General features: G+C 46.0%; 1 protein-coding gene across 1 annotated transcript; it reads right to left on the bottom strand.

Moving 5' to 3' along the window:
* Nucleotides 1-1022: 1022 nt before the first annotated feature.
* On the bottom strand, nucleotides 1023-27555 carry LOC129515357 (olfactory receptor 10J1-like). Its single transcript, XM_055334227.1, has 2 exons — nucleotides 27056-27555; nucleotides 1023-1953 (listed from the first exon to the last, which is right to left on the bottom strand). Exons 1-2 carry the CDS (start codon nucleotides 27553-27555, stop codon nucleotides 1023-1025), a joined length of 1431 nt encoding a protein of 476 aa, XP_055190202.1.

Below are 27555 nucleotides of genomic sequence, written 5' to 3'. Positions count from 1 at the left end.
GGAAAGGGGAAGGGACCAGTCACTAGGTGTGGTTGGGGTGGAAGGCAGTGTGGAGTGGAGGACACGCTGAGGGCAGGGGTCCTGGAAGTGGAGATGGCCAGTGAACCATGTCCCGTTAATTCAGGGCCTGGTGGGTCTTAAGTCATGGTAGGGAGGATGGATGACTAGAATCACTTTGGTTGTCTCTAAGTTATGGATGACTACGTTGTCCTTACCACGTACACCCTCCCGACCCTCTCCCACTCATCCCTGCTGTGGACTCTCTCCTTTACTCCCCTGCTCTTGTTGCTTCTTTCCGCCCCACGAAAGCCCCTCCCGAGGCAAGCCCATCTCTCCCTGATGGGCGAGTCACTCACAGATTGTATCACCACGCGTCTCCTGTATGGTCTCATAAATGCCAGTGTGATGTATTTGCCACTACAGCTTTAACTAGATCATGGAGGGATTTTAGTCACTTTCTGAAAATGTTTCTCTGACATGATCCTGGAAACAGGTTTCCTTTTTCCTCTATTGCCAACCTGGAGCTAAAGGGGAAAAGATACAGAATTTAAGCCTACTGGATTGGTAGATGCTCTGATCTCTGATATCCATTTACTATGGTGTCTAGGATGCAGGGAGCTTGAATTGCCCATGAGGGAAGTACTTCCGCTATGACTTAAACCTGTGTAAGTGGGCGTGGGGAAACCCCGTGTCCAAAACTAGTGTTACAGAATGCATTTAAAATGTTAGCCCTGTCCCGGAGCAGCCTTCCCTGGCTAATCCAGCCTCTGTCCTGATCTCATCCCATGCACATGGTGCAGTGCCCACCACCATCCGGTTTGCGTGTGAGGTGCAGGCTTGCTTGTGCCCTGGGGAAAATGTGTCCCTTTCTCCAGGGGCTGACTCTGTAGTGCTTTTGTTCTCCTCTCAGCCACCCACTGCTTAGTAGGCTCCAGAATTTTAACCCTAGGGACTGTGGGCACTGCTCTGCTTTCCAGCTCTAGAGAATCTTATAGGACCCTCATCGAAGTGGGTCTATCTGATCAGGAAAGCTTCCTGCCAGTGGCCCGGAGCAGAGCATCCTTGACCTCCTTGTTCCTCAGGGTGTACACCACCGGGTTCAGCAGCGGGGTGATGACCGTGTAGGTCACCGAGATCAGCTGGTCCTCATCCCTGGAGTTCTCCGACTTGGGCTTGAGGTAGGCTATGGAGGCGCAGCCGTAGTGGACGATGACCACGGTGAGGTGGGAGGCGCAGGTGGCAAAGGCCTTCTTCCGGCCCTGGGCAGAGGGGATCTTGAGGATGGTGGAGATGATGAGGACGTAGGAGATGAAGACCAGTCCCATGGGCACCAGGATCACCAGCACACTGATGATCAGAGTCAGGATCTCATTGGCTGTGGTGTCGATGCAGGAGAGCTTCATCACGGGTCGGATGTCACAGAAGAAGTGGGCCACCCTTGTGGCACAGAAGGGCAGCCTGAACACAGCCAGCACCTGTGTCATGGCTACGATCAGGCCAATGCTGCAGGCTCCCCCGACCAACTGGATGCATATTCCCTTGCTCATGATGACCGCGTACCTCAAGGGGTTGCAGATGGCCACGTAGCGGTCGTAGCCCATGGCCGTGAGCAGGAAGCAGTTGTTGATGGCCAAGGTGATGAAGAAGAACATCTGGGTGGCACAGCCTGCCAAGGAGATGGGCTGACTCAGGCCTAGGAGGTTACAGAGCATCTTGGGTATAATGACGAGGGTGTACACGGTCTCCGAAACAGACAGCGTGCTCAGGAAGAAGTACATGGGCGTGTGGAGGTGGCGGTCAACACTAATGACAGTCACGATGACCACGTTGCCAGCCAGGGTGAAGGTGTAGAGCGCAAGGAACACGACAAACAGGGTGAGCTGGTGCTCGCCGAAGCTCGAGAAGCCCTGGAAAGTGAACTCGCTCACCAAAGTGTGATTCTTTCCCTCCATTAAGTCGTAGGTAGTATCTAAGAAAGAAAGGAAGAAAAAAAATCACGCGAGGAACCTAGACGGGTGGTTTCTCCCGGCGAGGCTGGCCAAGCTTTTGTGGTCCGTCTGCCCGGGTCTCCGTTTATCTAAATTTGCATTCATGTTCATTTCTTTGGGGCATAGAGAGTGGAAAAACTGTTTTCTCACTAAGAGAAAGGACGTGGCGTTTCGAGTCGAGGGCGGTAAGCACCTCCCTTCGGGGGCTGACCTGTCCTGGGTGAGGAATCGCTGTCTCCAGCCCAGGCCCCGCATCTTCCTACGACTGTAGTGATGACGACGTTGTCGAGTCATTCATATGAACAGGATACCGAAGTTTTAAATGTTTCCATTAAATTCAGAAAATTGTCGATTACGTCGAGGTTCGGTCGTGCGGGGGGCTGGGGCGCGGGGAGCTCTAGGGTCTGCGGCCACCAGCTCGCTCCCGAGCAGCTAGGGTTGGGGTGCAGCACCCGCACCGCATTCCCCTTCTGTTCTGCTGGTCCCACTCCCCTCAGCCTCCAGCCTCTTCCTACATACCCGTCAGTGTTCAGAGCCGCCCAAAGCCCACGATGCCCTCTAGAATCATCTGGCCGCCCCCACCCGACCTCCCGGCACCTGGCATCCTCACCCTCATCCTTGCACAGGTCGGTGGCACAGAGCAGCCCGGCGGCTCTTGAGTGTCGAGAGTGTCGACGGCGCCTTGTGCGTGTCGGTGACCCCAGTGTGTTTCTATGCGCTTAATGTCGTTGCCGTCGGTGGAGGGGGGCCAACGAGGATACCTGGTGGTCTTCGGATGCAGTAACCGGCCCGGAATTGCCTGGGGGCAAAAATAAAAAGGGCTTGAAGCCGAGTCCTGTGATCCTGTTCCTGTCGTTGCCCCCATGGCCCAAAGCTGCACCCCTGAACCACACGCGCCAGGGCCAGGTCCCGTTGTTCTGCGACCATAGCGTGCTCCGTGTGGGGCCCGGGGTCTGGGCCGGGGTCCGTACAGGTCATGTGTTCCGCCCAGTGAGCGGCGGTTAGGAAGCGGAGCGTGGGGCGCCACAGCGAGGTTTCCCCTAAAGAGGAGGACTGAGTGTCTTTAGACCCCGTGTCCTCGTCTATCTGTGCACCTGACGGCAACCAACCGCCACAGGACGGGGCTGAACTCTAACCTTGAAATTATGGCCCTGGAAGAAAGCAGGACACTATTAACGTCTGGGCGGAAAACACACCAAACGTGGTGCGGTTCTTCTGACAGCCGTTGCCCAACTACCAACCACCCCATAATTGTGTAAACAGGTGAGCTACAAAAAAAATAGATTCAATAATAGAAACGACGGTGTTGCCTAAATGGTCTGTTTCGCCTGGAAGTAAAGCAGGTCACCCCCACTGCGGGATGACGTACTAGGGGGTAAGTAGCAGAGGTCAGCGTTTTGAGCGCTTTTAAAATTAGTCTGCTTTTCAGAAATACGCCACTTTTAGTAAAGGAAATCTGTGGGAGGGTGTAAGGGAGCGGCGTGGCTAACGCCTCCACTCCTGAGAGTACGTTATGGAAGAAAATGCTGTGACGTTGAAAAAAACAAAAACAAAAACAAAACCCCAAAAACTTACGTGGGGTCTCAGGGACCATTTCTATAGGAGGAGGGTGGTTTGGTGTCGAGGCGCGCGCCGTGCGCAGCGGCCGACTGTAAAGCTGCTCCGTGAAGCTTCGTCGGCAGTGGCTCGGGCCAGTGACTGTTTCAGGGAACGGGGCCCAGAAATCACAGCTCAGCAGTGCCGGGGCCCCACTTCCTAGTAGTCAAGATGCCCTTCAGTCCCGGGGAGTCCTGATTCCTTAGGGTTGGCAGGGCATCTTTGGAAACGCCACATCCAGGAGGAAAACAAATATTTCTAGACACCGGAACCCTTCTCAGCCCAGCCCTGTAACAACCTTAAAACCCATATATATGTGTTGTGGTTCCTCCCGTGACCCTTTGTAAACCCTTGAAGTCGTCTTTGAAAGCTCGCTTACTTTTCCTCCTGCAAATCTGTGGGTCCACAGATAAATGGGAGGAGAGGCCAGAGACGTGGCCCCTGGGTGACAAGTATTCCCTAATCATGGTCATGGAGAAAAGGCACCTGGATGTATGTGGTCCTTGCACCTGCCCCAGGGCCAGTCTGGGGACGGAGGTTAGTAGGAAAGTCACGGGGGACTCCTGGGACAGTAGACGTTCCCTCCAGCTCGAGGACGAGCTTTTAACACTCAGGGAAAGTTCTCTGAGGATGCTCTCTCGAGGTTTCTGGGTGCCTTTCCCTGAGCACCCAGGGCTGCAGGAAGCCGACAGCCGGTGCCGGGGGACCTCGTTATGTGTGGGGCTCGTTTCCCACGTCGCCTGGGCCTGCGCTTTGGGAACCGCACAGCACTTTCCCTGCACTTAGGAACAGCAGCGGCTTATTTGTCAGGTTTTATTTTTTAAATAAATATTCTATTTTTATACAGAGGGGCCTTGGAAAACCATGGTTACAAAGCCCAAGTGAGCTCTAGCTAAGAGCCACTGCTTGGATTCCGGGAACCCGTGCGGTTTTCCCAGTCGTCAAGGACCCTGCTCAGTATCAGAAGCTGGGGTGTGGTGAGGGGTTTTTTGTTGTTGTTGTTGTTTTGTTTTAATTATTCCTTAAACAGTCAAATCTGGCTATCGCTTCTGTCCCATGGGATTCAGAAGTGGAAAAGCAAAGCTCAGTAGACCTCTCTAGACGGCCGGGAGACCACTGCGTGAGCTGGGAATTCCCCCTCAGGGACCATCAGGCTGCGCCTCTCAGGCCTGTCGCCACGCTGGCCTCCCGGCCCCGACCCCATGCACTGCTTTTCTTTGACAGTATCTTATTCTCACTACTTTTTGTTTAATGTTATGAAACTAAAACTGAGATGTGGGCATCTCGGTGGCTCAGCGGTTTAGCGCCGCCTTCGGCCCAGGGCGTGACCCTGGAGTCCCGGGATCGAGTCCCACGTCTGGCTCCCTGCAGGGAGCCTGCTTCTCCTTCTGCCTCTGTCTCTGTCTCTGCCTCTCTCTCTCTCGAATAAATAAAATCTTAAAAAAAAAACTGAGAATATTAAAAATGTTAGGTTTATGTGAGCAAAAATCCAGTCCAGCAGCCCCAAATGGGAGTGGTTAGGAGTGCTCTCCCAGCAGGAGCTCGCAGAGATGCTTTTAGAGAAAAGATGGAAGCAAAGTGAGGGCAGAGCAACTGGCTGTAGCGTCAAGCCTACTTGGCTCTTTGTGATTGGTTCTCCTTAGTGTCTTGATTTCATGACCTTGAGGCATTTATAGGCTTAGATTTTGGTTCCTGGGCAGCCCTGGTGATCCTGGGGACCCGGGATCCAGTCCCACGTCAGTCTCCCTGCATGGAGCCTGCTTCTCCCTCTGCCTGTGTCTCTGCCTCTCTCTCAATGTGTCTTTCATGAATAAATAAATATAGTATTAAAAAAAAAAAGATTTTGGTTCCTTTATGTAGGCCCGGTGGCGACATCAGAGCTGCCCAGCCTGTGGCCTCTGTGCTTAACCCATCTAACCTACTGACCCTTGTCAGTCCTTCCAAGTTAATTTTTCAACAGTCGGCAGAAAGGAAGTGCCTATATTCATATCTTGACAAACCTGAAAAACATTCCTGGTTTTTTTTTTAATTTTTATTTTATTTTATTTTTCTCTATTCCCACTTCCTTCTCTACTGAACTTGTGGTCATTTTTTAAATTTAGAAAAGTATAGCAAATACAAAAAAAAAAATGTTGGTTACCATTTGCCCGTATCCCTATCCATATCAGAGACCTAAGAGGAAAGATGAGCCAAACTAGAATTTTGTAGGAAACTCAGAATTTTTCATTGAATTGTCATCGATCAAGCTAACATCTCACCCTCTCCTCTTGTTTTTTTGTGGCCAAATGGTCTCTTCATTTGCGTTACAGCGTTTGCTGGTTCTGCGTCCAAGTAGGATTGGCTTGAATTAGGTGATCTCTCGCTTCTGGGTCACCTTGCTGGTTTCTCCTTCCCTCTAGTGAGAACGGAGAAATTGTCACCCTGGGAGTCACCGTAGACACAAATCGATTTGAGGCATGAGGGGGGCCTCCCTCCCCTAAATGGAAGCCACCATCACGCCTCTTGGGCCAGAGACCAGCAGGGCACCTTTGCCAACACACCTTCAGGGCAGGGGGAGCTTCCTGCCGGCACAGTCTGAGCTCCCCGGCCCCCAAATTAGGCCGCATTAGAGGAGGGTACTCTAGTAACCCTAACTTTCCAGTAGAGAAGGTGTCCTTTTACCTTTCAAGGGGTAAAAAAAGAAATCCGGCCAAATCCTGAGTTTATGAATCACCGAGAAAGGGGGAAGGGCCGCGGTTAGGGCTCTGCTGAGCAGCTGGCGGGCAGCAGGTGTCTCGAGGGGTGGCCGCGCCAGCTCCAGGGAGGCTGAGGCCTGGCCCTGGGCAGGTGCCCTCGGCCACGTCTGCCAGGGCCTGTGCCGAGCTCGGCCGTCCAGCGTGCAGGTCGGCGGCACAGCACAGAGCTCCGGGCTCAGGGCGTCGGACTGCGGGGATGGGCCTTACCAGTGCCCTGTAGCTGCGGCCCGGCTGGGGCTCGCCCTCGAGCCCATCTGTGATGCCAAGCAAGCGCCTGAAATGCTGCCACCTGGTCCCCGCAGGTGGCCTGGGCTTCCCTTCCCTGCCCGGCACTCCGGCTCCAAGGGCAGGCCGTGGGGGGCAAGTGGGACAGAAGCCGCGTGATCCCCTGTGACCGGGGCGGGGACTTGGCCCCCACATGGGCCGCACCAAGCCTGCTGGGTCTCCAGGGCGGGGGTGCTGCACAGGCAGGGAGGCAGGTGGGACGTCCCTTGGTGCCCAAGCCGTCTGCCCCAGCCACTTAGCCGGTGGCCTGAGACGGGCCAGACTCAGAGGGAGACGAGGTTAAAACCAGGCTGATTTCGGACGTTCCTACTTCGGGGTTTGCAGGACCCTAACGTCCTGTGTGAAATGCTCGCATGCTGGGGATTACTGGAGCACGAGGGGGGATGTGCACGCCTCCCCAGGCAGGAGGTCTCCTATCCCCACCGACTCCCACCTTGGCGACCAACGTTGGGGCGGCACCAACGTGGGAAGGGACACGATGCGTTCAGATGCTGGGCGACGTCTGCGAGGCACAGACGGGGCCTCAGTCTTGGCACGACTCATGAAGCTCCGCCTCTGCTGTCGGACCCAGGCCGCGTGGCGAGGAGCCCGTGGGGGGTCGCGTGGCCTCATGCACCCCAGCACGCTGTGATCTTTGTTTTAAGATCTTTATCTTTTTAGATACTCAACACCGCATTTAAAATCATGCAAGTTGGGCAGCGCGGGTGGCTCAGCGTTTTTTTTTTTTTTTTTTTTTCGGCCCAGGCCGTGACCCTGGAGACCTGGGATCGAGTCCCACGGCGGGCTCCCCTCATGGAGCCTGCTTCTCCCTCTGCCTGTGTCTCTTCCTCTCTCTCTCTGTCTCTCATGAATAAATAAATAAAATCTAAAAAAAAATAAATAAATGAAATCATGCAAGTTGTGAAGCGGAACAACATAAACATCTGGGAGCTCCTGGCTCGCCTCTAGCGGCTGTACCGGCCCGCCCCTCCCCGGCCTGTGCTTTTCCGATCTCATGTCGCTTTTGGTCTGATTTCAGACTTGGATTGTGTAGGTCCGTTCACACAATGTGTTGTTTGTCTATAGCCACTTCTGAGCTCCGGGAAAACATATACCGTAGGACACAGTTCACTGGAATTCACTTTGAAAAGCTTCAGTGTCGCGTTTCCAAGATGCTGAGGCCACTGCGGTTTAGCGCCCGGCTGCTTAGGAATGGTCCACGAGCTCATGCCCCGGGCTGGGGGTGGTACCATGGTGGTTTCCAGTTTCCAGATTCGTGTTCTTCTAACGTGTCGTGTTCCCAGGATTTCCACGCATGCCCCCTCGAGCGAAGGTGTCTCCCCTTCAGGAGAGGCCCTAGCTAATGGCAGGAGGTACACATGGCCCGTGGCAGGAGCTTGACAGCCAGATGCGCTGGGCAGCTGGCGGCACGGGCACAGTCAGCAGACGGCCGGGTCCCCGGAGCACCTGTTGCTGCCAGGGGTGGGGGTGAGGGAGCTTCCCGAGTCCTCACGGGGTGAGCATCTCTTCCAGGTTTCTTAGCCGTGAATATTGGTCTGGCCCAGAACCCTCGTTTCTGTCACTGCCCCCTTTCCTACTGGGTCGTGTCTTCCTTGCTCTGTCATGACGGGTTCTTAGCTCTGGGTGCCACCCCTTTAATATAGGAATATTCGCTGCCATTTGATGGATTTTCTTTTCCTTTCTTTTCTTTTCTTTTTTAATTTTATTTATTAGTGGGATGCCTGGGTGGCTCGGCGGTTGAGCGGCTGCCTTCGGATCAGGGCATGACCCCGGCATCGGGCTTCCTGCTTCTCCCTCTGCCTGTGTCTCTGCCTCTCTCTCTGTGTCTCATGAATAAATAAATAGAATCTTTAAAAAAAAAAAAAGATTGTATTTAGTAGAGGAGAAGGGAGCATGAGCAGGGGCGGGGCCACAGGGAGAGCCAGGCTCCCCGCACTGGGCAGGGAGCCCTACGCGGCACTGGATCCCCGGACCAGGATCATGACCGAGCCACCCAGGTGCCCCTGTTTTTTCATTTTCTTAACTGCTTTTTACTGAACAGAATGATCATAATGTAGTCAAGTGTATCATTCTCGTCTTCCGTCATTCACGCTCTCTGCGTCTTCCTTGCGTTTTTACCTTCAGGTTGCAATGATCTGACTCTCTTCTGAGCATATTAACATCCTGCTCATATTTAAGCCTGATTGCCGTATACGTGCTAAGACAGACGTCTAAATGCATTTTTCTATTTTTAAATGGACAACCAATTACCCTGGCACTTTTGTTTGGAGAGCCTCCTTTCTCCACTGGCCTCTGATTCGATCTGCCATCCCTCCCTGTCATGCGCACACACGGGTCAGCCGAGGGACTCTTTTCTTCTCCGTTGCTCAGTTTGACACCCTGGGACAAGGTCACACTGTCTTAGAGGTGAAAACTTTATGATCTTCTTTATCAGAGAGATCAGTTCCTCCTCCTTTCTAGGTAGTTGGACCCTTGCTTCTTCATCACATTTTAGGTCAAGTTTGGAACTGGGCTAAATCCAAACATCGCGAGGGGGATGGATTGATTCAGGCTGTCTCTCCATATCCTGAAACGTCTTTAATCTTTTGTTGGAGGTCCTCAAGATCGCCATCAAACTAGGCGATTGTCCAGGAAGGACTTCCCAGATGCAGGAAAATGGCTGTGGTCGTGGTTAGGATTTACTGCAGTGGCGAGGTGCTGATGCGAGTCAGTGAAGGAGGAGGAGCCAGGGGCGAAAAGTCCAGGAGAAACCCCGTTTCAGCTTCCAAGTGTCCTTTCCCGGTGGGGTCACGGGGACATGTGTGAACGTCCAGGGCCAGTGCACGGCAACAGTGCAGGGTGGTGTCCCCCAGGGGATCTCAGGGGTCTTGTTGGGGGTCCCACGGCCCTGCAACACCTGCCTCACTCAGCTGCGGTGCTCCGGCTCCGGTCCTCGGGGCAAAAGCAGGTTCCCCGTAGATCACGTTGTCAATATAAATGATCTGGTCAGACAGGTATCGTTGGCTCAAGGCCTCAACATACAAGACGTTCATCAAACAGAATAATTCAGGGGCTCGGAACCCTCTCCCGGGAGCTGGCCAAGAGCCAGTCCGAGAGCTGACCCTGGCTCGGGAGGATGCGGGGCTTGAGCAACCCACGGCCTCCTGAGTGAACCCTTTTTTGCAGAGATGTCTTCAAAGAAAATAATTTTGTCACCTTTTTTTAAGATGCTTTTTAAAGACACAATTTCAAACTTCTCTAAGTCTTGAGAATTAGCACAAAAATTGCTCCCATGTTTCATATCGTGTAAGCTTCGCATCCTAGGGTCCCAGCCAAGATTACCCATCGCTTTGCATTATCCTGTGTTGTCCGAGCCTTTTCATCTGAAACGATTCCTCCGTTTCATCTGTTTCTCCACCTCGATACTCTTACAAACCACAGGCCAAGTATGTCTGTAAAATGTCTTAGTTTGGGTCCACCTGAGGAGCGCTAGAAATCCTAGTTTTTCCCTCACATTTGTCGCCGATTCCTTTTCAATTCTTTCTGGTCTGTCTTCATCCTTCGGTTTAATCTCCTTTTGCGATTAAATTCAGGTTGAGTTTTTAACAAGAACGTCACACAAGTGATGCTGTATCATTCTCAGTGTGCCCTGCGGGGAGACACAAGATGTCAGTGTGTCCCAATATTAGCAACGTGACCCATTGAAGAGGAGAGCGAGAGTCTTGTCTCGCAGGGTTGAAGAATGAATCTCGCGGACCAAGGAGAGTGAGCAAAGCGATAGAGTTTTATGAAGCGGGGACACAGAGAGAGCTCTCAGGAGTGAGAGGGGTCCCGATGGGAATGTGGGTCCCCACCCACAGTCTTTTTTTTTTTTCCACCCACAGTCTTTTATTTAGGACTGACCGGGGAGCTTGTGGCCTTACCATTCTGGTGGCGTCTTGGTTTTGACTGAGGACTGGTGATACCATCTTTAATGGCTGCTTCTTTGGGGTTGGGTCATTCTTCGTTGGTCACAGGTGACTGCCATGGAGAGACACTTCCCCCCCACCCCCACCCCCGACACCCAGGGCAGCTCAGCATTCCTGGGATTTCTGTGAGCCTGGTCACGTAGCCCCTACCCATCTCTCCCTCTCTCCCTCCCTAGCCCCCGCCTGTCCCTTACTCAGTGACACCCTTCGGATGGGGGGTCATATACTCCGGGGATGAGTGCCAACGTGTATCTTGGAGGGAAGGTTGAGGAAGTTTCTTTCCAAAGGAATTTTCGTATGTTAAAGTAGACTTACAGGATCCCGGGGCTCAGGCTATGATCGCCTTTTGCCCTTAGCTAAGCAACAGCATCCAAGCAGATGAGTCCCTCCAGGAAGGTCACTTTTCCTGCCTCAAGGACTTGTCAATGGGCTGTAAGTAGTAAGGAAATACAATAATTTTTCTTCTGCCTTTGGTTCCCACATCACTATAACGTCTTCTCCACGGTGGTGCCCACCAGGCTTCTCTGTTGTGAAGAGTGTTTTCTCTTTCTTTACAGTGACTTAGTGAGAGTGATATCCTATTCCTCCTCAGACTCTCACCCTGGAGTTTTAGGCTCCACTGATGAGTTTCTAACTCCATTTTTCCCGCTCTAGATTGGCGTTCTATATAAGGAAGGCCTCTATTTAGATACAACCAGATTTAGATAGTGTAGGTGCTACTAGATAATGGCAGATGCTATAACATTATCTTGACGTCCAGATCATCACAGAATTGGGCAGTGGGGGCTGCCTTTGTCTGGCTGCTCTGTTCCTCTGACCTGTCTCCGTTATTCATTAATAACCTCCTTATACACCAGCCCAACAAGATGGTCCAGGTTTGTCTTGTATTTCGCTGGCGTTGGCCCTGGAATCAGCCATTTCTGCAGGGAGCTCTACTACCTTTTGGTGGAGGATTGTAGTAGAAAGTGGGATCTGGGTGGCAGGTGTACCTACTGCCATCGCCGTGCCATTCCTTTTAGAGTCTCGCCGTGAAAAAACTAGAAAGTGGTGTGTGTCTCGGTGTCTGCCTTCACATCTACATCTTAAAATCCATGATTTCATAATGGTATCTGTACCTCAGGCTATCTCACAGGTACGCTGCTCTTGCCCCTTCCCACATTTATGGGTCCTGTCTACGACGGTAAGAAAGCTGGTTCATATTTTCAATATATTTGCACATTTGCTCATCTAATTTACATAGAAAGTTGCTTCTAAATTGCTCACCTCTGCTGCTTCAAAAACCAAACCTACTAAATAGAATTTAGAAATGTTCTAGGCATATACCTGAGCGTGTGTTTTTGTAATCCAAATGGACTATATCCTGTGTACGGTTATAAACTTTTTCATGTAACAATACCCTTGAGATGTCTTGACAGATCAGCATGTGAAGATCTATGCATTCATTTGAACAGCTGCACATTGTAGAATAAGGATACAACATAATTTACTTAACCCATCCTGTATCAGCGCATAGTCAAGCTTTGCGGGTTTTGACATTTTTTCAGGAGTATTCCAGAGAATCACTTTTCCTGTATAATTGTGCGCTCCCGTGAGGGTATCTGTAGGATATGTTCCTGAAGGTGAAATTCCTGGTGCATTTAAGAACTTAATAACTATCGCTAAACTGAAGCCAAAATTGGATGTACGCATCCATATGGCATAACTGAGAACTCTTCCTTAGTCACACTTGCACCAACCACAGGCTTTGAACAATTATTTTGGTGTTCGGCGAGCTGACAGGTAAAGAGGCTCTATTAATTTTTGAATTTTTATTTCTCTAATTAAGAAAGAGGCTGAGTATCCTTTCATATGCTTGTTAGTCATTTGCACTTCCTTTGCTGCGACTGTCCCTTTACATATCTTGCTCATTTTTTGTATTGTCATTTTCTTGTAATGAGTTCTATAATAGGGAAATATGCCTTCTATCATACATGTTTCAGATTGCTTGCTTCCATTTATCACTTTTACTGAGTTTATGGGTCTGAAATTTTATTAGTACTGTATTTATGTGCGCATCAGGGCCTTCCGAACTACAAGATTATTTTTTCTGAAGTATCCATATTTTCATTTGTACCTTTTATGCTTCAATATGTGATTCATCTGGAATTTAATTGGTTGTAAGAAACAAATGTAGAAATATTTCTTGAAATCAAATCAGATATACCTTTTATTATTCCCCAATCTAGGCATTGTCTCAGCACCATTGAAAGGAGAGCAGAGTTTGCCTTTCCAAAATGTGTCTCTCTGGCACGGGGATTATTTTAAGCCAGTTGTTTTTAACATCACACATGGGTGAAGCTCTGAAAACTGAGCAGAATTGTAAGAGACATTCGCATTTATAAGGGAAATCTCCATTAGTAAGGGTGTCTCCCTCTCTGAACAGGAAGATGGGGGTGACTCCATCTGTGGAAAGTCTTATCAAATCTGCACAACAACCTTATTTACTGTGCTTTCCCTGGTCACCTCCCAGGAATCCCCCCTCCACCTCCAATGGATTCCTTGGTCTCTTGCTTGTATTTAACGTGATGGCTTTGTTTATTTGGGGGGGGGGTTACTTAGTTTTTCTGGTTGTCTCCCATGCACATAGGAGGTATATATGCCGTTAAGCTTTGATTTTCCATTAACTTGTTTTATATCAATTTTATATCAATTATTAGATCAGCCAAAGAACCTAGAAGAGGGAAAACATTTCTGTCCCTAGGTCCTACATTGAATAATAAAAACACCATATAAATCAGTACTACAGACTGCTACCATGTGCAGATCCCCCCCACCTGCCCCCATCATTGTTCTCTGGAATTTCTCTAGTTATTCTCATGTTTTTTTTACAATTGTTGGCAATTTTACTAATTTCTGATTTGTATTCATAGAAATTTAAGGAGAATAAACATCCTTAGTCTTCACAACACTGAGGCTTTCCATCCAAAGTAAGATTAAAAAAAAAAAAACATTTTTATGTGTCTCATAGGGTTTTAAAATCTTCTCTATGTAGAAAATGCAAAAAAAAAAGAAAAGAAAAGAAAAAAAAGAAAATGCACATTTCCTATTCCCATGTATTTGCTATATTTTGTTTCATTTAGAAACGGGCTACTTCCATTATATTTTCTAAAGATCTATTGATTTATTGCTGATCTTTCCCACTCATTCTCACTGGTACCCTGATCCAAATAATTTCTCAATTTATAAAGTCCTACGCTCTCTATCTGCATGTGTTTCTGTCATTTCGGGCTACTGCTCTTGCTGGTGTCTCTTTTGTCCCCACCCTACTGAGGTTCCATCCCCTGTCATGGTCAATCATTGTCTTGCATTGACCTTTAATTCACTTGCCCCTGTCTTACCTGGCAAATATACCAGCTTTGGTTAAACCAAATGTTCCTTGCCCAGAGCACTTCACTGATGAAAAATGTCACCGTTGTAACTTAATTGGCATGGGTTTGCTCCTTGGTGAGTTACACACAGAAACCACACCAGGTGGACTTGTCACACAAAGGAAACTTTATTTGAAGCAAATAAAGAGATCCTGAGGAATAACTTTCAAAACCATGACCCCCACCCCCACCCCCACCCCAAGCAAGGGTGCATGGGTTCCTTTTATTTGGGGTTAGCATGAACTTTTGTTTGAGAGAGCACAAGCTGGGAGAGGGGCAGAGGGGAGGGAGAAGCAGGCTCCCCGCTGAGCAGGAGAGCACCAGACTTGCTCCAACCCAGGACCCCAGGATCTGACCTGAGCCAAAGGCAGATGCTAAACGGACTGGGCCACCCAGGGGCCCCAGGATGAATATTTAGAAAGGGGATCCTTGTCACCATTTGTAGAGGTGGGCATAGGTCACAAATGCATCTTCAGGAAACAGGCCAATTTGTTATGTTCATGGGCTCGTGCTTAGGTGGAGATTTTAGCATCACAATGGAGTAAAGGTAACTGTGGGTCCCATCAGGGGTCTGGCTCAGGTGTAAGTCAGGGTTGAGCTCCCACTGGTCTGGGATCAGGGGGAGCTCCTCCTCAGGGAAGTTGTTACTGCCTGAAGGGGTAGTTACGGTTTCCACCAAGGGATGCTTGTGGCCATCCGGTCTTTTGCCTGAGTTAGCAGGTCAGCTGGAAAGAAGAGCTGAAGGAAGATGTGGAACAAAAGTTGGTGGGTACAGGCTGGGTGGGCAGTAAAGGTCAGGTCTTGGGGTCTTGCTGGTGTCACTGATGGCCAGTTGTGATATTGTGATTTGTAAAAAACATTTGGTCAATCAGATCACCAAAAAATACCTCATATATATATATTTGGTCTTCCTCCAGGCTGCTGGGCTCATTGCTCCCCAAACCCTTGGAATTCCTTGAGCAATTAGAGCAATAGGAACATCTTTTGCTACATTGAAGTATCACCTGGTGTCTCGTCCTCAGGATTCAGAGCCAGAGGGTGAAATGAAGGTCTTATTAATCATAACGAGCTCCTTCAACCACAACGGAGTCTCTGGCAATGAGGTGACTTTTGAACAATACCGAAGGATGGGGCAAGGGGTTCTGAATCAAGGCCAGGGGAATCAATCACATGATTAGAGAATTGAAACTTTCAGTCCCACCCCTAATACCTCTGGGGAAGAAAGAGGGACTGGAGGTTGAATCAATCACCAATGGCTAATGAGGGAATCAGTTGTGCCTGTGTCATGAAACCTTCATAACATTTCAGAAGAATGGAGTCCAGAGGGCTTCCAGGCTGGGGACGCAGGACACACAATTCACAAGGATAGAAACTCCTTTGCTCAGGACCTTGCCCTATTGTCTCTTCATCTGACTGATGATGATTTGTATCCTTTAACATCCTTTATAACATATCTGTAGCCTGGTGAATAAACTCATTGCCCGAGTTTTTAGAGCCACTCTAGCCAATTAATCAGAGCCAAAGAAGGGATCACGGGAGCCTCTGACTTATAGCCAGTCAAGTGACAGCCTGGGCTTGCAACTGGCATCTGAAGGAAGGTGGGGTTAGTCTTGTCAGACTGGACCCTTCACCTGTAGGATCTGATGCTATCTCCAGGTACACAGGGTCAGAATTACAGGACACTCATCTGGTATTGGAAAAATTGCTTGGTGGTGTGGGAAACCACCTCCACACAAATCAAAACTGGTGACCAGAACCCCTTTACTGGTCCTACTTAAAATTCATGACATTAACAGTAAATGGGGTAGTGATGCTGCTGGGCAACCTGCTCTATTTCCTTACCTACCCTACGTATCTCCCCCCCTCCCCGCCCCTTTTGGGATCTTTCACACATTCTCTCTTGTCCTCCAACTTCCAGAGGTTCTTCCAGAGGTTCTTCTGTATCCTCGTTTTCAGTAGATGACTTTATTTTCTATCTCATTAAGAATTAAAAGCAATTAGAAGAGTCCTTGTAAACATCGCCACCACCACATTCACTCACCACGTGTGTCTGTGCTTCGCTTCTGAGCCAAGTACACCCTCACCCTGGGGAGCGCTCCATCACCCCTGGCTGGGCGCCTCTTCCTCACTCAGGGCCTGGCTCAGCAGTTCTCTCCTGTCTCCTTTGATTGATCAGATTTGTGCTAGATCACTTTTGTTTACAGACTTCTTTGTTCTTATTCCCCTTGTGCTAAAAGAATAAAAAAACAAGAACAATCTTCTTTGGTCCCACGTCCTTCTCCAGCTACAGGCCCATTTATTTACTCCCTTTCCCATCAAAACCCTTTGAAAGAAATTCCATAGTCTTCAATTACTCTTTCTGAGCTCTTGAATCCACACTAAATAGGCTTGTTCACCATTACTCTACCAATGCAGATTTTTTTCAATGAGACTAATCGCCCCATTTTGCCAAATCTAATGATCAATTCTAACCCTATTGGGCATATTGGCAGCGGTTGATCCAAATGAGTAATTCTTTTTTGGAAACTTGTTTTCATGTAGCTTCCAGAAAATGCCCAGAGTTTTCATGCTTTTCATTTTGTACCCCCCACCCCCGCCATGTCCTCTCTCTATATATCTTCTTCAGTATCTTGATGTTGGAGCACCTCAAGATTCAGCTACAGACCATTTCTGTGTTTATCCTTGCAACCTAATGATCACTTCTTCTTTTGAGTTTAAACACCTCACAAATTAAATCTCCAGTCTATACTGTTTTCCAGTCTGTGAAGTTGTATGTTCAATCTTCTGCCCGTTATCCCTACTTGGATGTCCACTTGACATCTCAAGTAGAATGTGCCCCAGCTGAACACAGTGGGGCTGAACTGGCCCACTCCTCACTCAAAGGCACACCTTGTTCCAAGCTGCCATTGCTATAACATGGCGCTACAGCAAGGTCCTAACTAGTCCTTCCCTATTTCCCATTTGGCTCTGGGGGTTGATTTTTCCTTGCAGTTAGCAGCCACAATGAAGATGTTAATATATAATTCAAATCAAGTAATCCCTTGCTCAGATGTTCCCACAATGACTGCCCATTCTCTTTGAATAAAACTCAGAGTCTGTACCATAGCTTATAAGACCACGATGTGACTTCCCCCCTTAGTTGTCCTGATTATTAACTCCACCTGCACTGGCTATTTGTTGCTCCTCACATATGCCAGTTAACCCTCCGTGGGCTCTTCCCATGCTCTGATCTCAGCCTGGATTGTTCTTCCCCTGGGTTCTCTTATGGCTCAGTCCTTCCTTCATTTTTCTGCTCAAGTCACTGCAGGCCTTTCCTGACCACCTGACCTAAAAGATCTGCTCTTCTCGCTGCCAGGAATGACTATGCTTTTGTCCTTTTTTGCTTTATCTTCAGACACTTATCCCTTACTGAGATAACATATATTACATACATACTTTGAAAATCATATATGTTCTTGAGTATGAACTGTGACGGCAGGTCCTTTGTTCACAGCTTGTTTGTTTTTATTAGTGCTTTTTGCTTCCTTCTATTTAGTATTTTATCTAGTATACAGTTTCCCATCCCTTATTTTCAACCTTATTATTTTGTTTCAGATAGTGGTAAGTGCTATAACCACCATAAAACAGCTAATGGGGAATGTCATTGGTGGGCATTATGGTAAATGAAGTGGTCAGGGAAGGAATCCCTGAGGACAGCTGCTCATTTCCCTTGAGGCATGAATGATGGGGAATGAACAAGCCGGAATCTGGAGAACAGCACTCTACAGTGAAGGAATGGCAAGTATGAAGATCCTAAGTGGGAATAAACCTTCCATGGGGATGGGTGCTTGAGTAGCAGGCGATTAGTAGTAAAAGATGAGGTCCTTCCTAAAGGCATGGGTGGTACAGACAGGTGGGGCCTTTTAGGCCACCATGAGGAAAGTGGATTTTATTTTGAGTGCAATGGGAATCCATTGGATAGTTTAATTAGGGGAAGGGTGTCATCTGGTTTTCATTTTTATTTAGTTTTCTAATTTTTTGTTTTCATTTTTAGAAGATAACTTTGCTATTATGTAGAGAATTGATTGGAAAAGAACAAGAGTAAACAAGGGGAGTGCTCAGCAAGAGATTTTTCTGGATAAAAGTAGTTTCAGTGGAGGTGGAAGGAAATGGATAAATTCATGTGGTGTTTTGAAGATAGAACTGACAAAGCTTGTCAGGAGACACCAGTCTAGATGGCCCCACAGGCTCATTTTCTCTTTCCTGTTAGTAGCTTGGCAAACAGCTGACAGAGCAGTTCTAAGGAACTTGGGTGGAAGAAGACGCAGACACCAGCTGCCGAATTTTCCCTGCTGCCCTTCTCTCTACATGGCTGTTTCCACCTGGGCTATTTCCACCTGGGAGCTCCTGTTGCTAGATAATCACTTAGATGGTCCCTGTTTCTTCTTTTTTAAATAAATGTGCCATTCCCACAGTATAACCAGCCCACTTATGCACAACTAAAGCTACAGGTTAATGAGAGTTTGGGAGATTGTGTGCACTCTTGAAGATTTTCTCCTTATAACTTTGTTTTGCTTAACACCCTGTAGTGCTGCTAGGATGTTATCTTTGCCCTCTTTTGCATAAAAATGTGCTGACGGATTCAGTGCTGGGGAGGAGGAGGGAAAAAAAAAAAAGATTCCAGACAGGCTCACTGGCTTTCGGATTGAGCAACTGGGTAGAGAGGGTGCCATTTACTAGGAGGGATGTACACTAATTTGTGTTTTTTATTTGGAACGATCCTAGACCTCTAAATGGAAGTGTCAGAAGAAGGCGGCTAGTTACACAAGCCTGCATCTGGAGCTGGAATTATAAATTTGAGATTTGCCCTTATTCTTTGCTATCAGCATAAAGCAACAAGAACCAAAGTCATAGAGAAAGTGGTCAAAACTTTCCACAAGAATCTCAGCCCCAGGGAATTCTAGAAATCATATGATGTAAAATCAGGATAATTCTACCAAAACTTTGTGGAATAAATAACCACAATACTCTTTAAAAAGGTGGGAAGCCTAGAAAAGGAGGAAACCCTTCAAATTATTTTATGAAGTGAACAGCATTAAAAACAAAGGCTGATTTGTTTATCACACGTAGACAGGACACACATGTGGGGGGGAGGAAGAATTTATTTTACCCTTGAAGGTTCTTCTGGCTGGACTAAGAATCAAATTGACATGAGAGAGATTAACAGGAGAAAATCAAGTTTATTTTTTATTTTTTTATTTTTCAATGTGAAGATCTAATTGCTCTTATTTAGTGATTTATTTAATGCTGCCAGGCAGCATCCCATCTAACACAGAGAAGATGCTCTGACAAAAATCAAGTTTAATAGCAAATGTATGAGGAATCCACACAGACATGGGATTTCAAAGACAGGCATCGGGAAGCTTCCGTGAGCTCAGGAGAGGGGCGGGGTCTGAGGATACAAAGGGGAGGAAGACCCTGAGGGGAAAGGTGAGAAGGGGAGCTTTGGAAAGCAAAGGTGCTCTATTATGCAGTAAGTTCCTTAGGTAAAGTGGAATCTCTGCTACCAACACTCTTCCTGGGACTGATATACATAGTTGAGGAGGGGAGGTCAAGAGCTTTTCCTGAATCTGCTGGATTTCAATCGCTTTTAACTCAAAATAGTGTTCACAACAAAGTAGCCCATCTTTGGCTGCCGGGTCTAGGCAGACGCAAAATACAAATTTCACTGAAGTAAATAGAGAAACCAGTGTTAGATTAAAATAGTGTGCTGTGAAGGGGTGTAATGCAGTACCGCATGTGATCAATAGCAAAACTCTTGGATCGAAAACTTCTTGGAGTTCAAAACTTTACCATTTATGAACTATGTGAGCTTAGGCCTATTATTTAACTTCTGGGTGCCTCAGTTTCCTTTCCTGGAAAGTAGATCTAACAGTATTTGTACCTATCAGGTGAGGGTAATGATAGTATCTATATCACAGGATTGTTTTGAGGATGAAATCAGCAGATTAGCATATATCCTTAGAAAATTGCCTGACACATAGTAAGTATTCAATATGTTAGCTATTAAAGCACCAATACAAGGAGGGTTCTGAATTTTTAAATCTATTAATAAATTTAATAAACCATAAACCATATAAAAAGAGCAAAATCATATGCCTTTCTAGATGCTGAGAGACATATGATCAAATGTGACTTCTATTCTTCATTTAAAATACTCAATTAAATAGGATTAGATAAATAATTCCTTAACATGAAAATGTATCTCAACTAAAAATCCAGCATCGGGCTTCACAGGGGAAAATGAGAAACCCTCCCATTAAATGAAACAAAATGATCACTATAACCATTATTGTTTAACTCTCAAACAACTCTGTATTGTTTCAACTCTGTTTAACTCTGTCTCTGTTTAAATCTGCAGACGAACATAAATACATCAAGAGAAAGAATTAAAAGGTATAAAAACTGTAAAGGAAAGGGTAGAATTATAATATTTCCCAGGTGATATAATAGAATACTCAGAAATAACCCAAGAGGATTCACTGAAAAATTATTACATCAAAATTATTCTATAAAGAGTCTGGGTTCAGATTTATTATCATCCTAGTTACACAGAAATAAAACCCAATTAATAATATAATGGAAGAAAAGCCATTTTCAATTGCAAAACTATAAGAAATGTCAAAGAATGAACTTAAGAAATGTGCAAAATTTACAGAAAAAATGAATTTCTGGTACAGATAAATGGTATAGATTCATCTCTCCCCTTAAGTACAACCATAACCCCTGGAAATAACCCAAGAGGCAACCAAAGGAGAATTCTAGGTGGTAAGAGGAGCAGCACCAGTGGCAGGAAATCCTAACCTTCCCCCATCCTGGATCAAAAGGAGTCCCTCCCACAGTAGCTGGTGAGCCTATCACTACTGGCAAGGGGACCCATTAGGGAGCCGCACTAACAGTAGCCACAGAAAGAGTGTTCTCTACTCGAAGGGTCTGTAGCTCCGTGCCCTGACCTGAAACACTAGGGCTGCTGCTCCCACCAACTCCAGTTCTGGAAGCCTCTTTGACATGTGAGCCTGATGCTTCCTTCCTCCCTCCAACTTCCCTCCATCCTTCAGTGACATGAGTTTAGGGGTGGGGTGTACAAAGGAGAGGATCTCCATCCCCACATATAAGGGGAATGTAACCCTAACAAGTACCTGTCTAGAGAAGTCTCCATCCCCACAGGCTGGGACTCCTCTCCAGCTTGGGAAAATCCCTTCCAACCCTCAGGCAACACCAGCGGAGTCCTATCAACAGCACCAAATAAGCCAAACACACCCCCAAAACCAGAAAATGTTCTGAAAATTAAATGTTACTGAAACTACAGGCAACAAAAGTAGGTCAGGTTCTGCATGCTAATCCTAAATTAGGCAACTACCTGCTGAAGTAAAAGATTTAAGTAGGGTCTATAGTCTTCTAACATAATAGACAAAATGGTCAGGATACAAACCCAAAGTAACAGAAGGATGATAAAAGTTCTAAAAGCATAAAAATGTAAGCATTATGTTTCTGAAAAATCCACAGGTCAAAGTCTCAAAAGAAAATATAGAAAAAAATGGAAATGAGTGTACGATTTATCATGCAGATGCAGCTAAAGCTGTGCTGCTGGGGAAATTTATAGCACTAAATGCTTACATTAGAAAGGAAGGAACCTCTCAAAATAATAATCTAAAGTTCCTACCTAAAGAAAGTAGAGTCACAAAATCCCAAAGCAAGCAAAAAAGAATGATAAAGAGCAGAAGTCAATGAAATTGAAAATAAGAAAATAGAAAAAAAATCAGTGTAACAAATTGGGCTCTTTGAAAAATCAATGAAATTGATAAATCTCTAGAAAGACTAACAAAACTTGACACAAGTCACCATTATCAGGAATGGAATGAGGGTATCACTACAGATTCTGCAGCTATTAAAAGGATAATATGGAAGTACTGTGACCAACTTTGTTTATAAATCCAACAACGTGAAATGGATCAAGTCCTCAAACTACCAAAACTCAACCGTACAATCTAAATAATCCTATAACATTGGGAAAAAATGAGTAGTCTTCTAAAAACTGAATTCATAATCTAAAAACTTCTGAGAATGAAATCTCCAGGCCTAGATGATCTCACTGGAGAAATTACCAAACTGTGAAAGAAAAATTAGCATCAAGTATGAACAGTCTCTTCTAGAAGACAGGAGGATAGAATACTGATCAACTCACTTTGAGTCCATAATTTGAGGCCAATATTATCCTGGTACCTAAACCATGTAAAGGCTGTAGAAATAAAACTACAGGTCAGTATCTCTCATGAACTTATATGCAGGAATCCTCAACAAAATATTAGGGAACCAAATCCAACATATAAAAACCATTACACATCGTGGGGCACGTAGTGGCTCAGTGGTTGAGCATCTGAGTGCCTTCGGCTCAGAGCGTGACCCCAGGGTCCTGGGATGAAGTCCCGCAATGAGCTCCCTGCATGGAGCCTGCTTCTCCCTCTGCCTGTGTCTTTGCCTCTCTCCGTGTGTCCCCCATGAATAAATAAATACAAATTTTTAAAAGATTACACATTGTGACCAACTGGATTTATTTCAGGAATGCAAAGCTATATCAATAGTCACAAATCAGGCAATGGTATCCACCATATTAACAGACTAAAGAAGAAAGATCATGTATCAACTGTCACAGGAAAACACTTGAAATCCAGCACTCATGACAAAAAGTTCTTTATAAGTTTAGAATAGAGGAAAATTATCTCAATTTGATAAAAAGCATGTCCAAAAAACCTATAGAAAGCATTATCCTTCATGGTAAAAGACTGAATGCTTCCTGTCCCCCACACCCCTCACTCCAAATTAGGGATAAGGCAAGAATGTCTGCTCCCACCACTCTCATTTAAGGTAGTAATGGAAATTATAGTCAGTGCAATACGGCAGGAAAGAGAAATGAGGCATATAGATCAGAAAGGAAGAAATGAAACTACTCCTATAGTTATGTGGATGACATAATTGTCTATGTAGAAAGACTGAAGGTACCTACCAACCCCTCCCCCCGCCCAGAACTCCTAGAACTAGTGACTTAAGCAAAGTCACAACATAAAATATCAACACATGAAAATCATTCCTATAAACTAACACTGAGCATCTGGAAACCAAAATTAAAGGCACAATATCATTTACAATTTCTCCAAAGAAAAATGAAATGCTTAGGTATAGAATGTAAGATTTGCATGCTGAAAATTACAAAATGGTGATAAAAGAAATCAAAGGAGACTTAAATAAATGGAGAGACCTATTGTGTTCATGGATTAGAAGACTCTACATCGTAAAGATGTCAGGCCTCCTTAAATTGATCCATAAATTTGATGCAATTCCTATGAAATCCCAGCAAGGTTTTCTGTGGACATAGATAAGCTTCCTCTAAAATTGATATGGAAATACACAGGACCTAGAATAACTAAAACAATCTTGACAAAGATTAAAATGGGAATACTCGACCCAATATTGAGGCTTGCTATATGGCTACATTAATCAAGACGGGGCAGTATTGGAGCAAGAGGCACATAACTCACTGAAACAGATGGAAAGCCAGAAATCCACAGAAACGGGTTAGATGGACTTTTGACAAATGTGCAAATTCAAGTCAACGGAGGATGATCACCTTTAACGAAGGCTGGAGTAATTGGCTATCTGAAAGCAAAAATTAAACTTTGACCTAAACTTCACACATTAAACTAACTCAAAATAGATCACTTAAATGTAAAACATAAAACTATACAACTTTTAGAAAGAAAATTATAGAAACTGTAAAAGTTCCTGATTCAAAAAGAGTCTTGAACCAATGGAAAATAACACTGCTGGTGAATACAGAGATTGAAGATGATTAAGATGTTAATTTTCCATACATTACAAATGCAGTAGGATCCCAATAAAATAGTACCAGTGTGTGATTTGCTTATATGTGTTTAACTGTGTCAAGAATGCTGTGTGCATTTTTTTTTTGATGAGGGTGGGGATTGTAGATTGAACAGGCCACTTCTAAAATTTATGTGAAATGTTTAAATAAAGCAGAACATCCAAAAAATATATATATAAATCTAAGTAATGGCAGATAGCTAGCTCTAGCAAATAAAACATTGAAAAACTCCATGATCATTAATGTTGTCGACGTGGAATATACAAATGCAGCGGAATAAAAATTCTACGTTGTGTTCACATTCCTCGTCGTTTCACAGGACTTTCATTTGCCCCAGGGTAAACCTAAAAGAATCCAGAAAAAAGTCAATTGAATTTCAAAAAGATTTTTTTTTTAAAACTCATAACTAAAACATCCGTCTTAAAAGCTGAGACAGTTTTTAACTTTAGCAAACTTTTTTAGCGAGGAAAGTCTCTTTTAACTTACAAATAATTGTGAAAATCAAAAGCTTAAGGACTGAAGTCCTTTATATGTGAAATGTATGATGTAAGTTACAGAGTTAGGAAGAATTCAGGTTTTTCTGCCAAAACAAAGGCATCCAGCTTTGTGGAGCCAACAACCCTGGAGTTGGCTGCATATTGGGGAAGGCCCAGTCTTGCATCTGCCAGCTAAGCCCTGCTGTGGGGTAGAAGGGCGAGGTAGAGCTGGTAAAAACAGAAGGAGTATGTTTTTTCTTCACAGAGAAACCTCTTAGAAAAAGCTAGAATACGGGTGGAGCAGGCCTGAGGGAGTGATGCCTCCAGGTGGGCGGCATGGGGACATCTCACTGACTCCTCTTCATTATGGGGTCAGGGTGTAGCTGAATGCCTAGATGCTTTCAAGATGTGGCTGAGGGAGGGCCAGTGGCCCTAGAAAAGTCATAAGATGAGGTGCAGGGACTCTGCTGGTTAAAGAACATGATGACACCAGAACCTTCTGGATAGATGCCACCAAAGATGGCCTCTGGGGGTCGTGTATCTCCCTTGAACCCAACGTGGGTCAGTTGGCAGTGACCTTGGACCGGGCAGGTTCCTTCTCTAAGCTGAGAAAACTAGAAGACTTGACCAGAACGTGACTGATTCACTCCAAGAAGAATGAGAAGTGGGGAGGAACAGAACCTTGAATTTAATTATGGTTACCGTAACGTGGCTTATTCACTAAATTGCCCCAGTTTGCATGGAAAGGACGAGGTGACCTTTCCTCCACCCATCAGATGGGGAGCTCAGAATGACAAAATGAATTCTAGAACCTTCTGAAAGTGAGGTTTTTATGTACCTGCATACTTAGCATATAGAAGAAGCATGTGATCACTTTACACATTTTGATATTTCTGCATTTCAGAAATGTTCTGCAGTGAGAATACCACGTAGTCACATATTGATTGTGTATCTTTTTACAAACAGCTCAGTATAGTAACTTTGATTTGCTCAGCAATTACAGCTGCTAATCATCATCGTGTTATTCAACACATTTTGTCTCACAGGTGGAGTCTGAAGTTCACCCTGGTTCATTTTTATATTTTTGAGGTGAGGAATGGCAAATAGTCTTCTATTATTCCATTTCTGACTCAGTTGCTTTAGTTTCATGGAAGTTTTCATGTCAAAAATCCTCTACTGTTGACTTTTTTTTTCTTTTTAGCTTTTTGGGAGTAATAGTACCTAATTCATCAGAAAGGAATTGTGTTGACCCTTCTTCATATTTTCACTGAACTCTCCTTCCTTGCCTTTGTGATGTGGCTCAGGAAGGGCAGGGGGAGACCCAATCCAAAAGACCTTTCCCAAATTTTTGCCCTACCAACTGTCCCCTTGTCCTTCCACGCACTCTCCTCTCACTGGAAGCTTCCATTTGGATCCTCCTGTAGTTTTTCTTTCTTTCTTAGCCGATTTCACAAGGTTCTTTCAGCAACCTGCTCCCTGAGCTGCCTGTCTGCTCTTCTTCTGAGCTCTTCGTTGGTCATCCTGTCCGCAGGGGAACCATTGCTTTCAGCTCCACAAGGACTCCTTCGTGGGGCTTATGTTCAGCCAAAAGAAGCAAAGAGACCAGGGTCACGTGCACTTGGTTGATGCGGCCAGAGCCCCATGGCTGTCGCATGTGGCTAGGAGTCCTCTGCACTTAACTCCCCTCCAACCCCACCCCAGTTCCTTTTGGAGCCCCACATGTGTGTGACAGGAAACTTGCAGCGGGTTGCTTGAAAACCTCCTCTCTAGAAGGTTTTTAGCTGATCCCAAACCCATTTCCTAAAAGATATCTCTATTTTTGCCTTGCTTATCTTATTAAAACACAAGGCGATTAGTTTTTGGCACAGTATCCTTTCTAGTAACCACTTGTTCAAACACCCAACTTATGTGAAAAGAAGATTCAGTCACATACGATTTTAATGTGGTTTATACTTCAGCAAAGTGGACTGGTCACTTTAAGCTTGAGATGAATGCTAGATCACACCCTGACCTTGTAATTACCTCCTGGAAGAGGGCCAACTGGTGTCTGTTTACACGTCTGCAGAGTGACTTATGTTTTTATTATGTTAACAAAGAGGTTGAGGAAATGAAAATCAATTATTAGAAGCTGGCGGCCAGCATCACTTCTGCTCTGGCCCTGGCTGTGATGGGGGAAATTTCGCCAATCACTTAAAGCCCTTGCTCTATAATTTTACTTATAAGCTTCCATCTAGAAATCGTGCATGTCTATTTGGAGAGAGATTTCGTCTTAGGGAAGGGATTTCCTACCCACCACCCTCCTCAGAGCATCCTGGACTTCTTTGTTTCTCAGACTATACACCACAGGGTTCAGTAAAGGTGTTATGACCGTGTAAGTCACTGAGATCAGCTGGTCCTGATCCCTGGTGTTCTCTGACTTGGGCTTGAAGTAGGCAATGGAGGCGCAGCCGTAGTGGATGATGACCACGGTGAGGTGGGAGGCGCAGGTGGCAAAGGCCTTCTTCCGGCCCTCGGTTGAGGCGATCTTAAGGATGGTGGAGATGATGAGGACGTAGGAGACAAAGAGGAAGGTGGCAGGGGCTGTAATGGCCAAGAGGCTTATAACTAAGGTCAGGATGTCATTAATGACTGGAGTAGCACAGGCCAGGTCCAACACAGGTCGAACATCACAGAAGAAATGCTCAATCAGTGAGTTGCAAAAAGGCAGTCTGAAAATGGCCACAGCCTGAACCAGGGAGAGCAAGAACCCTGAGGCACAGACCGAAGATGCCAGAATGGTACAGACCCTCCAATTCATGATGATCGAGTAACGAAGAGGGTTACAGATGGCCACGTAACGATCAAACCCCATTACTGCTAGCAGGAGACAGTTGGTGATGGCAAAGCCAAGGAAGAAAAAGAGCTGAGTCCCACAGCCCACCAGGGAGATGGATTGGCTCAGACCTATGAGGCTGGAAAGCATGCGTGGGATAATGACCAGGGAGTAGAAAGTCTCTGACGTGGAAAGAACACTCAGAAAGAAGTACATGGGGGTGTGGAGGTGGTGGTCGATACGGATAATAGTCACGATGATGATATTGCCAGCCAGAGTTGGGATGTAGAGGGCCAGAAACACGGCAAAGAGGGTGAGTTGATGTTCTCCGAAGTTGGAGAAACCTTGGAAAACAAACTCCGTCACTTCTGTGTGGTTGGCTGTCTTCAT

Source organism: Nyctereutes procyonoides, unplaced genomic scaffold, assembly GCF_905146905.1.
Source record: "Nyctereutes procyonoides isolate TBG_1078 unplaced genomic scaffold, NYPRO_anot_genome, whole genome shotgun sequence".
In the NCBI taxonomy this organism is placed as follows: domain Eukaryota; kingdom Metazoa; phylum Chordata; class Mammalia; order Carnivora; family Canidae; genus Nyctereutes; species Nyctereutes procyonoides.
The sequence above is the reverse complement of the archived record's forward strand: the minus strand, read 5'-3'. Positions and strand labels throughout refer to the sequence as shown.

What these genes read in the sequence shown, in the direction of transcription:
- LOC129515357 (XM_055334227.1), bottom strand. Translation starts at nt 27,555, where the DNA reads ATGAAGACAGCCAACCACACAGAAGTGACGGAGTTTGTTTTCCAAGGT. An exon ending in GTGGCCATTTTCAGACTGCC is followed by an intron (nt 1,954 to 27,055) that starts TTTTTGCAACTC and finishes TACCTACGACTT; the next exon opens with AATGGAGGGAAAGAATCACA.